Below are 13,209 nucleotides of genomic sequence, written 5' to 3' on the forward strand. Positions count from 1 at the left end.
ACATTGCATTGGTTAAAAAAAAAAAAAAACAGGCCAGGTGGTGGTGGCCCATGCCTTTAATTCTAGAACTCGGGAGGCAGAGACCGGTAGATCTTTGTGAGTTCAACAAAGCCAGCCTGGTCTACAGAGTGACTAGAGAAACCCTGTCTGGAAAAATGAAAAAAGAAAAGAAAAACAGAAGAAAACCCCACATATTCAGTCACCAGTGTGTACACGTTGGTCAGACTCCAGCCATCTACTTAAATCTTTGTACTATCTCTAAAGAGAAAACTAAAAGACATATTTTTGGGATGCTGGATGGAAATCACTCCTTAATATGGTTTCAAACTGACAGACTTACAACATTTTTTCCAAATTATCTACCCAAAGTCATGGGGGCTACTGCTGGCAGGTTCCCTATGCGGAGTCATAATTAGCAGAAAATGGAAAAATCCAAGAAATATGGGGCCATGAAACAGGGTTCAGCGACTGAGGGCAACTGTTGATCCATGAGAAGATCAAAGCTGGGCAGAAACCATTCCTGGGTTTACACAGCTGCACGCTCCATGCAGGAGCTCTAAAACAAACACAGCCAGGACCTGGAGGAGGACATCTTGTGATTGGGAGTCTGTGGGTGTCAGTGAATCCCCAGAACCCCAGGGGCTGGAGGCCACCTCACTGCAGAGCTGGAAGGAGAAGCTGGTGTCTCCCCCCACCCCAATCAAGAACTTATCTTTATTGAGGAAAAAAAAAAGTTACTAATCCAGCCTTCTGCCAACATAATAAGAAAGACTGCCGTTAACTGGTCTGCAGGAAAGTTGTAGAGTTTCATAAACACGACCCCCCCCCCAAAAGAAGTGTGTTTGTCAGAGCCTGTCAATCTGAGAGTGAGAAACTCCCCTCTAGCTCATTGGATTGAGTTGCTGTGTACAGCAACCCGAGTGAGACCCAGAACTCTCAAAACTGCTTTAGGTACATAAATCCCTAAACTCAGTAATAACAAAGCCATATGTTACTGTGTTCGTAGATATAAATTGCTGCACGAGGCGCAAACACAACAGCAGCTCTCGCTATCATTTGGATTCATTAAAAATAAAACCATCTCATAAGCTTGCAAATGTTGATTTTTATTTTATTTTATTTTTGCATTATACAACTTCTATATTTCCCCAGTGTATGGAAGTATAAAGTCTTTACATGGTTGTTCTCAATGTTTTGAACTTGATATACATGCAATATTAGGAAATGAAAATTATGTATATACATATGTATATATATATATATACACATACATATATGAACTCTGTGGTTCATGTATTAGAAAACAATATGTTTTGCTCATTAAAGGCACCAATATAAATGCTATAAACCATGAAATTACCTTTGAGCCCTTCCTGAAATAACCAGTTCACAAACAAATGATCCATGCAGAAAGGCAAAGGGGAGATTACAATAAGACTAAGTCACATTTTCATTTCAGAATTGTTTTTAATATAAAAAAGCATTATTACCACAAAAGCAACATCTGGGGCAGGTATATCCAATTTATGGGGGAAATATCAAACAATACAGGCTGAGAATATAAGTTCAAAGTGGGGGCTCTACATGTTCTCCAAATGGGATACAGAACTCACATTGACGACAAATTATCCCAATAAAAGAAATTTACTTTTGGTTTTCTCAGTCTAGAGAGGCAGCCCAAAGGCAATGACAACAAAAGCATTTTACTAAACTAAGTTGGATGGTTTTCATACTCGGAAAATAGGACTCTCCCACAGTGATGGCCAGTGGGAACTGTGGACAGCAGGGCTCTTACCCCCGACTCAGCATACTCAAGCTGAAGTTGGCAAAGCCTTTTGTGCACTGTGGGTCTCGGACAAGCGTCATCACATCTGGCAATCTAAGAAGGCACAGCACTGGGTCCCGTACTGGGAGTCTTGAAATAAAAGGCTCTGGGGAAGTGTCCTGCGATGTACCTTCTAAAATACCCTCATAAGATGCTGGCATATGCTCTGTCTTGAGAACACATGCCATGCACAGACATCAGGGTTAAGGAGAACAATACTCTGTCTTCTGAGGCCCCAAGGAGCCTCCATGGGTTCTTTTTCCTGCTTCTAAAGTCATTGACCCCCACTTCCTCCCAACGCAGAACATGCAGAAGCTGCAGTTTTGTGCATATCTTCTCAGATTAAGCCTTGTTTTCTGCTCTAATGTATGTGAACTGCAAAGCTTTCAACTATACAAGATCCAAGGATCCAAAACTGGCATCATTGAAGACAGATGGAGGCCAAGATCACAACACACTCCTGAAAGTCTTCTAGGCCTGAAGACAGCAGACATGAAAGCATTTATGACATAGGTAGGAACAATCCAGACCTCTAAGCAAGGCGTCTTGCAATCGCTGAGCCTTCCTGTGTGGGTCCTCAGGAGAAGGCTACGTGTCTCCATGAGCATATCTTGTTGGCAACTCATCCATACATTCATCCATTCTTTATTCTGTGTTTGTTCATTTAGTAACTCATTTGTGTAATAAAAAACACAGACTTAGTTTTCTCCTTCCTTTATTTCCTTCTCTCCTTCCTGTCTTCCTTACTCTGGCCCCACCTTGGAACCACAATGATGCATCACACAGTCCTCTAATAGCAGAATATTGTTACTCTGCTAGTATTATTATATATACTGGATTGCTGGGTTTCACCATCTTTTTATGGAGCTCACCAACTAGTGGGAGACATATTCACAAAGAAATCATTATAATTCACTGCTCAGTATAAAATATAACTCTCCATTAAGAAGAATAAGATGAATAAGTAACTTATTTTTCTTACATTCTTAGTGGCAAGGACTCAAACACACAGTAAACCAAAGCCCTACAGAATAAGTGGAAACCAATAAGATTAGAAAGAGGGGAACGTCGGGACTCCAAGGATGGCCCAGATTAAAGTGTCTGCTGTGTGTGCAAGCATCAGGACCTGCATTTGATTCCTATAATCCACATAAAAAAGTTGGGCACGGCTACTCACCGCTGTTATCCCAACACTGGGAAGGTGGTAGCAGCTGGATCCTTGGGACTCACTGGCTAGTCACCCTAGCTAAACTGGTTGAGTCCTGGTGGAGAATCCTGTCTCACATAACAAAGTAGAAAAAAAATTTAGAAAGATACCTGAGGTTGACCTGTCGCCTTCAGACATGTGCACACATATATGCCTTCCCAAACGCATACACGTATACCTATAACACACACACACACACACACACACACACACACACACACACACACACATACACACACACACACACACACCAATGTCAAAAGAACATAGGTGAGATCCAAGGATCCAGCCCGGTGCAAACTATGAGGCATGGCCTTTTCATTGCACCAGCTCACCAACTGCAAATTCTTTCCGGCAGGATGTATGTATTGGTGCTTCTGTGTCTACCTCAACCCTGGGCTGGGCTAGAGGTGCTGAGTCAGGTCCAGCAGAGATTGAACTGGACAGGCGGTCGGGAGCTTATTGAAGGTCAGTTCTCAGTACAGTGGAGTCCTTCAAGGTTCCATTTAAGTACAAGGAGAAGTGGAGCTGGTCCTCCAGGTAGTCAGCAGCAGAGGGAAGGCTAAGAAAAATGGAGGGATAACAACACGTGGGAAACGAAGTGCTAGATCCCAAGGAGGGCTCTGAATTATGAGCTGGGAAAATGCTAGGGCTTGTCTGTCCCCTCCAGGGCTCATGTTGGAGTTCAATCCCCACTAGGCGATAATAAGAAAGGGAAATGTTCACTCAACTGATATATAAAAGTAGGGATTTGGGTAGGAGTAATGATCAGATAAGTCATCAGGGTAGAGTCCCCATCATTGAATATTTATATTTACATAAATTTAATTTCATATTTATATTTGATGGATAATAAGAGGGGGTGCTCCCTCACTCTTAATTCTGTGAGGCCCTAGGACACCTTGAAACTAAACTGGCAAAGAAAAAGACCGCTGTCTGATGTCATTCCTCAATCCTAAACTAGAAACATAAACCCAAATAAGCTTTCTTTTCATTATTATTTACCCAGTCTGCAGTATGGCTTAATTAGCAACAGAAAACAGGCTAAACCAGAAAGTCCTGCAGGAGCACGGCTAGGGGGGGGTCCTATAAAAACTGAGGGGAACAGGCTAGAGCCAAGTTACAAAGGCTGGCAATTCTCTACCATCCAGGAAAGGGAGGAATAGCCAACTGCCCACCCCTGCTTACTTGTAGGACACATCAGAGTCGCGCAGCTTACAAACCACTAGATGGAAGAAATAACGGATGAAGGAAATGTGGGGTCACACAAAACCTGGACCAGGCTATCAGAGGAGAGGGCACAGGAGAGAGGACCATCGCTCTAGACCTCTGCATGGGCGGTCCTTGGACTCAGTAACAAAAGGTACCAGGAGTGAGAGCAAAGGTGACAAACCCTCACTGCCCCAACCTCCACTGCACAGCTTGCAGGGAGAGGGACAAATGTCTCCCTTCTTCATTTTTGGCAACGATGCTAGGAAGTGGGCAAGAGGTCACTATTACCCAGCTGGGTTAACGGGTGGCCCAAAAGGGAGGGTACATTCCAGAGCCACACAGGATTCGGGTCAAGATGGAAAGGATGTGTGTCATGAGTCTGATTCCGACAGCATGGAGAGAGGAGAGGAGAGTCAGTGAGAAGCTAAGAGGTGAAGCAGGTCCCAGCTGGAGCGTGTCCACCAAAGGGTGGGCTTATCCACCAGGCCCTGAAATTTCCCGGTATTCTGACAGAATGGTTGCCTTTGGCCTAGATCACTGGCAAGGAGACTCGGAATTGGAATTCTCATCTCTAACCCATCCTTGAATGCTTTACAAAACATTTTAATGGAATGTCCATTTAACTTTATAACTCGGACCCCTCCCCCAATCAGTCTGGTGATGCTAAGGGCCTCTAAATACCTCAAGGCAAGGCCAGCACTTACACTGCATGGAATTTCCTGCCTTTCTGAGAAGAGCCAGAACGGCTCCATCACGTAAATACATTTGGAAAGAGATTCTTTTTTTCCCCCGTTCTTTAAAAAAAAAAATAATAATCTTTCAAGTAAATCCTAATTTAAAGCATTCCAGGTCCAAAGATAATTATTTGGACCACATAAATACTGCGTGTGGGCGGAACAGGGATTGCAAGCCTAACGATAAAAAATAGTTGGGTCTGTTATTTTCTTAAAATTGCTGTGTTGTTACCATTTTTATTGAGTTCATTAAAAGACCATAAAAATCAATCCAAACATGTTTGCAAACAGATTTCCAATTTCATGACAACTATGTTCAGTTGTTAAGCCAAAGATAAGATGACAGATGTCTCCATTCCTACGGCTTTTGTGTCACCATTCATTCATTCATTCATTCATTCACTCACTCACTCACTCACTCACTCATTCATCCAGCCAGCCAGACACTCAACAACATCCCCCCACCATAGGCCAAGCACTGAGGCAGGGAGAGTCTGCATCTTCACGCCATCATCAGCATGAAGATGGGTAGAAACTGAGGGGCATCGGTTATATCTGTGGGTGGTGAATTTTGTATGTAAAAGATCAGGTAGCATTTTCAGCCTGGGAAGCCGTAATGCCTGCGCTGCAGCTCCTGGCCTCTGCTACGACAGTCTGAAAGCAGCTAGCTAAGCTACACAGAAATGGACAAACGGTGCTGTGTTCCAAACACGCTTTCTTTCCAGGCAATCAAATGTGAAACCACAGGTTGTCATGTGACATGAAATAGTTTTCTGCTTTGAATTCTTTTTCAACCATTGAAAAACATAAATTAATAAAAAATAAAAAAAAGCAGGGCTTGGCGAATAAACTTAGTAAAGTGCTTGCCTAGCACACAGGAAATCTTGGGTTTGATCTCCAGTTCCGCATAAACCAACCAGGCTTGGGGGCGGACATCTGTAATCCCGTCAGTAGGGAGACAGAGGAGGCAGGATCAAGAGTTCAAGGCCATCGTCAGCTACACAGGGATTTCTGAGGCCAGCCTGAGCTGCCTGACAGACTGCCTGCTTCAGAAAAAAAAAAAAAAAAAAAAAGTCATCTTCATCTTACAGGCCATACCAAAAATTTAAATTTAAATTTTAAAAAGGGGTTCCCAGAACCTGCTTTAAATTGTTCTGGAGGGGAAAGTGTACCTTCTGCTGGCTGATCAGTATCCAGACAGGACTGTGAGGCTTCTTCTCACAACCCCGCTGGCATTGTGTATGGGGTGAAAAGGGGAGGGGCTTACTCCCTTAGCTGTTGACATTCAAATGTCTGGGCTTATTTTCTTGCACATTTCTTTGGTGACTGTCTCTGGAAACTCACTTCTACCTTGACAAAGCACTAATTTTGCTTTGTCGTTGTTAAAAATCAGTTGCATAACTTTGATGAAAAGCCAAACCAATACTTTCTGGAGATTAGAAGAAGTATTAGGCCGCAGTTTGAAACCAGAAGGCAGTTTTCATGGTCAGCTTATAAAGTTCTCAGGTGGAAAGGAAACGGAATCCCTGTATTTGTCCCAGGCTCCTTATCTTGACACAATGACAGCCACCAGCCATCTCTGTTATAATGACAGAAACATAACTTAGTCCATGCGAGTGGCCTTTGGTGGGCAACTGTGCAGGCACATTAAGGTTCTAATATAATTATGGAGCATGTTCAGCCAATTAACCGCAAATATGCTGTTTATCTGAAAGGAAGCTAACACTACGAAGTACACTCAAAATAACACTGGGCTCTGGTCCTTAAGCAAAAGATATGCATGGACGCAAAAAGGTTCTGACAAAGACAGACAGCGACACAGAGAGAGACAGAGACACAGAGAAAGAAACAGAGACAGAGGGAGACAGAAACAGAGACAGAGACACGCAGACAGAGACAGGGAAAGGGAGATAGGGAGAGAAACAGACAGAGAAAGACACACACACACACACACACACACACACACACACACACAGTATGAATTTCTGGCTCACATCCCATAACATAAGCCTAAGCCTAAGTTTGAAGCTGAAAGAATTAGTAGTGTTTTCCAGTGGTTCCGAAGCTTCTCTGTGGCTTAGAAACTTCTCAGTGTTCCTTGTAGCTTTAAAAGTCTTTAAGAGTTTGGGAAAAATTAAACCTTGCCTTCGTAACTAAACAGCATAAAAATTCTCCTAACTTCCCCCATCTAAAGAATTAAAAAGAAAAAAAAAACTCATCATATGATTTCTATATATACAATTTGTGTTGCTGTAGAAGCATATTTTGAAAAGTGCTCCCTAAATAATTAAGCTATTCCTTTTACCATACTTCCTATATTACAGAAGTCATTTTCCCACCAAGAATCAATAAGTCATTCTTCATGTCAGTCATTTTTCTCCATTTAACGGAATGGACTAAAGTCCGACACGGCAAGTTACATTACCTTTGAATTATGTGCGTAATTTAAAATTCAAAGTACTGCGCTAAGGAGCTTTTTAGACTGACCACTCTGCGAGCTCTTTATAAATATGGGCCCTCAGACCCTTTTGACAGATTTACCGAACAACAGGAGTTAGAGTGGCCGAGATGAGAGCTCTACAGTAAAGCCGCGTGGGCCACAGTGCCGCGCAAACAATCAGGTCTCCCAGGCAGCACAAAGCGCGCTGACATACATCACTCGCCAGGAAACGAAGCTGCGTTTCCAGATTAATGAGAAAGGCATTCTGGAGGGTCTGGCCTTTAATTACAAATAAACACGTGAATAGATATAGACATGCCTGCTCTGTGAGGACTCGGGGTCCACCAGGCCAACTGGGCTTTGTTTGATCAAATCTGGGGGCCTCTGAGAAAACCTCAGGTGTAGACACCCAAGAGGAATGTGCTGGAGAGATTCTTCAGTTAGTACAACACACGCAAGGGAGGAAAAAAAAAATACAGAGAAATGAAAATGTATAAATGGGCCAGTGCAGCGATTCCCTGTTACAAATTTAATAAAATAGCGTTTATAACCTTGCAGTGAATCCATGAGCTGACGTCCTGGGGATTATAAATGAAACACAACTGACCTCATTCTTCGGGGAAAGAAAAATAAAGTGACGATTGGAAATGTCACTGAGTTCTCTCAAATTTGTGATGGAGTGACTCACACTCTGGCTGGTAAAAAATTTTAGAACACCTGCCAAGTAGAAATCATCTTTCTCTATGAACAACCCATAATATTTTACTCAGGGCTTTGTCAAAAGTATCGCATGATTTTAGCTAGCATGAGAAAAAGTAAGTTTGTGACATTGCACTGTCAATGTAGTCAAGTAATGTTATTAAGGAAATAACAAAAGGCTTCATTTTAGAACTACAATCTGCATGTAAAAATTGGGCCTCTTCCCCTGACCTTTGCTCATCACCAAGTAACTTGTTTCTTTGGAAAAGCACTCCTACAAACCTCCAAAGAGGACGGTTTCTCAGCACCAGCGAATAAGCCTCTGTTCCTTCCTTCTGAGCCACAGTCGACTCACTCTTTTTCTTCCTTTTCCTCAGTAGCAACTCCCTGAAATAACTGTGCAGATGCCCTGCTGTGAAAGCATCTTCCGTGCTCCAGCTTACTAAACTGCGGTAGGGTGTGCCTTCTCTGGGTCCTCAAAAACCTACTTTCTTTGCTGAGGTTTTCTTTTTGCCAAGTTAGCATCTTAAAAACAAGTATCTATCGTGTTCTCTCTCTCCCTCTCTTCTCTCTCTCTCTCTCACACACACACACCAAACACACCCATTAAAACAGGAAAAGCATTAACTCCCCTGCATTCAGCTTTAACAATGAGAGGAGTCCGAAGCCATGAATAGACTCTCAGCACAGTGCAGCTTTCCCCTCCACTCTGCTGCAGCCCCCGAGTCCTGACTCTCCCTGCCAGCTGCGGGCACGCCTCCTCTTCCTTTAGAATTTGTGAGAAAAGCAGAGCCTTCCTGATGGGCATTACTTTTGCATGGCAACATTCTACAACCTCAAATCCAGGGGACCCCCTTCTCCCGCCCAAGGATAATTTCCTTTTTGTTCCTCCAACTCTTGAGATGATAATTATTTTGCTTATTTTACTTTTTCCTAAACTTGCCTGGATTTGACCTCCAGTTTGGAGACTGCACCAGCTCTTGCCTCAAAGATAGATACTTACATATAAATGAGCCAATGCCGGTAAGTGTGTACCGATGGGATCTAATCCAGCACGATTCCAAACGGTCAGTTCAGATAAAAGGAGGAAGGAAACATAAAGAGGAATGATAGTCTGGGGATTAGTTCACTCTAAAAGGGTTGCGTCTAGGGAAGTAAAACCTGACAAAAGTAATGGTAGGTGTTACAATTATATTGAGACCCTCTACAACATAAAGGGGCCAAAAAAAAAAAAATCACCATGTGATGTAGCAGGTGCAACACAATACTAACAAAAGACGGGTACGGAACACCTTCCTCTTTGCAGAGAAAAATGCACTGTATGTAGCTTGGCTGGCTCATTCCACACAAACTGCAAAAGTCACAAGCATGATCAGCAACAAAACCAGAGCCGCCTACATCAAGCTAGGACTTTTCCTTCATTTCCCTTACTCAGAAAGCGTGACTCTAGTCAAAGCTCCTGTAGTAGTCATCCCAGGCCTGGTAATGAATTTCCTATATGTACCTGCTGTTGGGGGGGGGGAGGGGGGAAGCAAACTCATAAATAATTCAACACAGTCTCCTGCCAACCGATCATATATTGTCCGTGTTTCACCTGCCATATTAAATAAAAATTAAAAACTGTTTACTTTTTTCATTAAAAAGGAAAACAAACAAACAAACAAACAAAACAACACCCAGGCAGTAATTAGAGGTGACCACACAAAACATACAGAATGGGCAAGAAAGTACTATCGCTATAAAGGATGCATAATATATATGTCAAATTGCAGGGTTAAAATAGTCACTCAGAATAGCTGTATCTCCGGGGGAAATTAGTTAAGCCTTAGAGAGATGATTATTGTAGATATTTCCAAAATTCCCTATGGTGGGCGGCACAGCAGAAAGGGAGAGTACGGTTCAAACTTAGGGAAAGCAGGCTCCCTTGATGCCTCCCAGCTGGCACAGTAAAACTGATCACTAAAATGCTTCTTTTCATACATTTGTAGGTAAATGCAACTCCACTGACCTTAACTGCTTTTTTAAAACTCTGAGAACAGATCCAACACCTAGTCCGATAAAATTACTATTATTTTTTTTAATTACGAAAAGCAAGCTTCTTGCTTGAAGATCTGCTTTGGCAAGTCAAGAGCGGGGGTAGGGGTGGGGCTTGTGAGTGGCCCTGTCCCTGCCCCGGTGACTGCTCCGCTGCCTTTCCAGGCATGGGGAGAGAGAGAGCACAGAGTCTTTCAATTACTGCTGATATGAAATGGAAAATGGACGTGTGAGTGGAGACTCAAAGGGCGTCTGAGGGGAACAACAGAGATCACTATTCCGTCCCACAGGTTCAGGGTTGCTGCTCTCTGGGAACTGCCTCTCTAAACTCCAGACGGAAGAAGCTACAGTACTTTGTGGCTGCAGAACAGGAAAACTGCTTGACTCAAAAGACTCAGAAATAGGCTGACACCCGGATAGAGCTCAGGCTCCAAACCCTGACGCTAGTACTCCATTGTCAAAGGACTTCAGGCTGAATGGCAGCTCAGCAGTCAGTGCTTAACCGCAGCACTCTGCAGGCTAACACAGGAGGATTGCTGTGAGTTCAAGTCAGCTGGGCCTGCATAGTAAGACACTGTTTCAAAAAACAACGGAAAAACCTTGATGAGACAAACTTTAACAACTCCATAAAAAAAAAAAAAAAAAAAAAAAAGTCTGTGGCATCAAATCTCATTCTCCAGTGGAGACATGTTTTATTTTCCTTAGAGAGCCCCTGGCTATTCCCACGTGGTTTTAAAATTCCATGCTTTTGTTTCTTTTCTTTTTTTGAATGGATGCCAAGGTCAGGCCGGCCACATCTTGTCCTATTACATTATCAAAGGGTTGATCCTTGTTCTCTCGCAGGAGAGAAAAGTCAAGCCATGACCCCACATGGAAGTGACAGAAGTTCGGGAACCTGGCATGACAAAGACCAGCAGCGGGACGCGTAGATTTCCTAGCTTCAAACATAATAAAAATAAATAAAAACAGAAGCGCTTATGAGAGTAATGTACTTTGTGGCAGCAGGCTTCAGGTACGTTCATCTTTCCTTGAAAATACCTGATAATAGCAGGACAGTCTCCCTGGCAGAGTTGTTCCATGGTCTATTTTTATTTTTATTTTATTATCTCCTTGTTGTTTGCTTCTAGTTTTAAAAGTCCGTGCAAATACGCTGCTTATAAATCACGCCAGAAATGCATGTATTATTTCATTTGGAGGGGAATCAAGTTCTAGGAGGCAACACTCACATTTTACTTAATTACCAACAAAGACATAATGGACTATTTTTCTGTATTCACAAGAGACAGGAGGACTGTCGTTTTGATTGCCTGTTAAGGTTTCTGTGAATCACAACGTTATTAAGCTTTTAAATCAGAGGACCGGTTCCTTCCACTAAGTCTAACAATACTAGAAAGTAAAAGGAGGGGGAAAACACCTCATCTGGGGCTGTAATATTTGCTGAAAAAAATCTACTTCAAAACATTAATCAAATTTTTCGCCTACTGGGCAACCATATGGCACAGCAGCATGTGAATCTCACAAACTTGCTGATCTCCTGTAACCGGGTGCAATTAATTACGCTGGCTGCATCCATCTCTTGGATTTTCGCCTTGTGAAAAAAAAAAAGTATTTATTGTAACAGCTTTTACAAAACAAGGGAATGAAAATCTCAATTGATTAATGAGAGGAATGGAAATATTTCCGTTAGCAGATTTTTTAAAACGAATAAGGATATACTGTGACTGGAAAGGAGCCCACATCAAGCTGTCCACGATGGTTTGTTTTTTGTTTTTTTTTTTTTTTTTTTGGTTTGGGGGGAGTTTTGGAACCCCCAAAGGTGGAGGAAGAGTGGGATGAGATGGTATTAGGAGCTCTGACATGCATAATTCACTAGCAGGCTTCAGATCGCAAATAATAAAGCCCTAAACTGGTGAAGTAATAAAGAGGTTGGCTTTACAAGGTACTATCCTGGGAGACAAAAAGCTTGTTCTTTGATTTGAAAACACAGATATTAAATACTCAGTGGGTGAGGAACAGGACAGCCCTGACAAAGACGGCGATGAAACGGGCTCCTAAGGTAAGCAGTGGGCTCCGTCCTCAGCTAGTTAGGCCCGGAGACTGTTGCACATATGGACCCATTATGGTTTTAGGACTGATCCATAAAAACAGGTGTCCTGCAGTGTGTTAGCACCGTCCTCACCCACGAATGCAAGGTACAAACACAGCTTGAATGGAACCCTTTCTCCGTGGTAGTTAGGCTGTGAACTGGACGGTCAGACCCACGTCAAAGAGTGACTGTTAACTATGCACTGAGGTCACAGTCCCTCCCTCATGGAGGAGCAAAGGGCCCCCGGCTGGAAGTCTATAGACAAGCTGGAGCAGTGCTCCTCTGTTTTTTTCCAAACCTACCCCCTTTGGGCTGAACACCCGACCGGGGCAGACATTTGGGGCCCTGTCTTTCCAGCATCCTCTGCCCAGGAGGGCCCCAGTTTTACATTTTTTTTTTTTAAAGAGTAAGCACAGGAGGCTGGATTTAAGAGTCCAACAAATACTGCCTTGAGAAAATAAACCAAATATTAATTTTAACAGAGATAAATATATTTGTAAGACTGAGGACTGTATCACTTTTGTAACCAACGAAGAAAAAAAAACATTAGATCAAAGCTTAGTAATTCAAGTTACAGGCCGGCCTTTCTCTACAGTGACTCCCTCATTTAAACTTTTACCAGAACATCGTGTGAAGGGCTTTTCTTTCGTTGTCCTACAAATGTGTACATGCATGCAAGTACACATGTGTATTCATGTATGGTGAGGCGAGGGACAATCTCAGGTGTCATACTCAGGACTCCACACACATCTGTTAATTCAGGATTTCTTCCTGGCCCGGAACTTAACCAGCGAGGCTAGACTGGCTGAGCCCTGAGCCCCAGGGACCCTTCACTTCCTGCTTCCAGGCTCTGGAACTACAGGCACAAGCCAGCTCTCGCCCAGAACTTTTTATGTGAGTTCCATGTCTCGAGCTCAGGTCTTGATGCTTGCACGGCAAACATGTCACCTTCTGATCTACCTCCCAAGCCCT

At 42.9% G+C, this 13,209-nt stretch overlaps 1 protein-coding gene across 7 annotated transcripts in view; it reads right to left on the bottom strand.

Moving 5' to 3' along the window:
* Wwox (WW domain containing oxidoreductase) overlaps nucleotides 1-13,209 on the bottom strand; it is a 906,316-nt gene that overhangs the window by 734,528 nt on the left and 158,579 nt on the right. Inside the window, exon 6 of one of the 7 annotated variants that reach the window (XM_060391920.1) lies at nucleotides 3,352-3,594. The exons of the other annotated variants lie outside the window; for them this stretch is intronic. Coding sequence (XP_060247903.1) covers nucleotides 3,577-3,594 — 18 coding nt within the window. The 3' untranslated portion in view covers nucleotides 3,352-3,576. Of the gene's footprint in view, nucleotides 1-3,351; nucleotides 3,595-13,209 lie in introns of those variants that run through there. 7 annotated transcript variants of the gene reach the window in all.

Source organism: Meriones unguiculatus, chromosome 10, assembly GCF_030254825.1.
Source record: "Meriones unguiculatus strain TT.TT164.6M chromosome 10, Bangor_MerUng_6.1, whole genome shotgun sequence".
NCBI lineage: Eukaryota > Metazoa > Chordata > Mammalia > Rodentia > Muridae > Meriones > Meriones unguiculatus.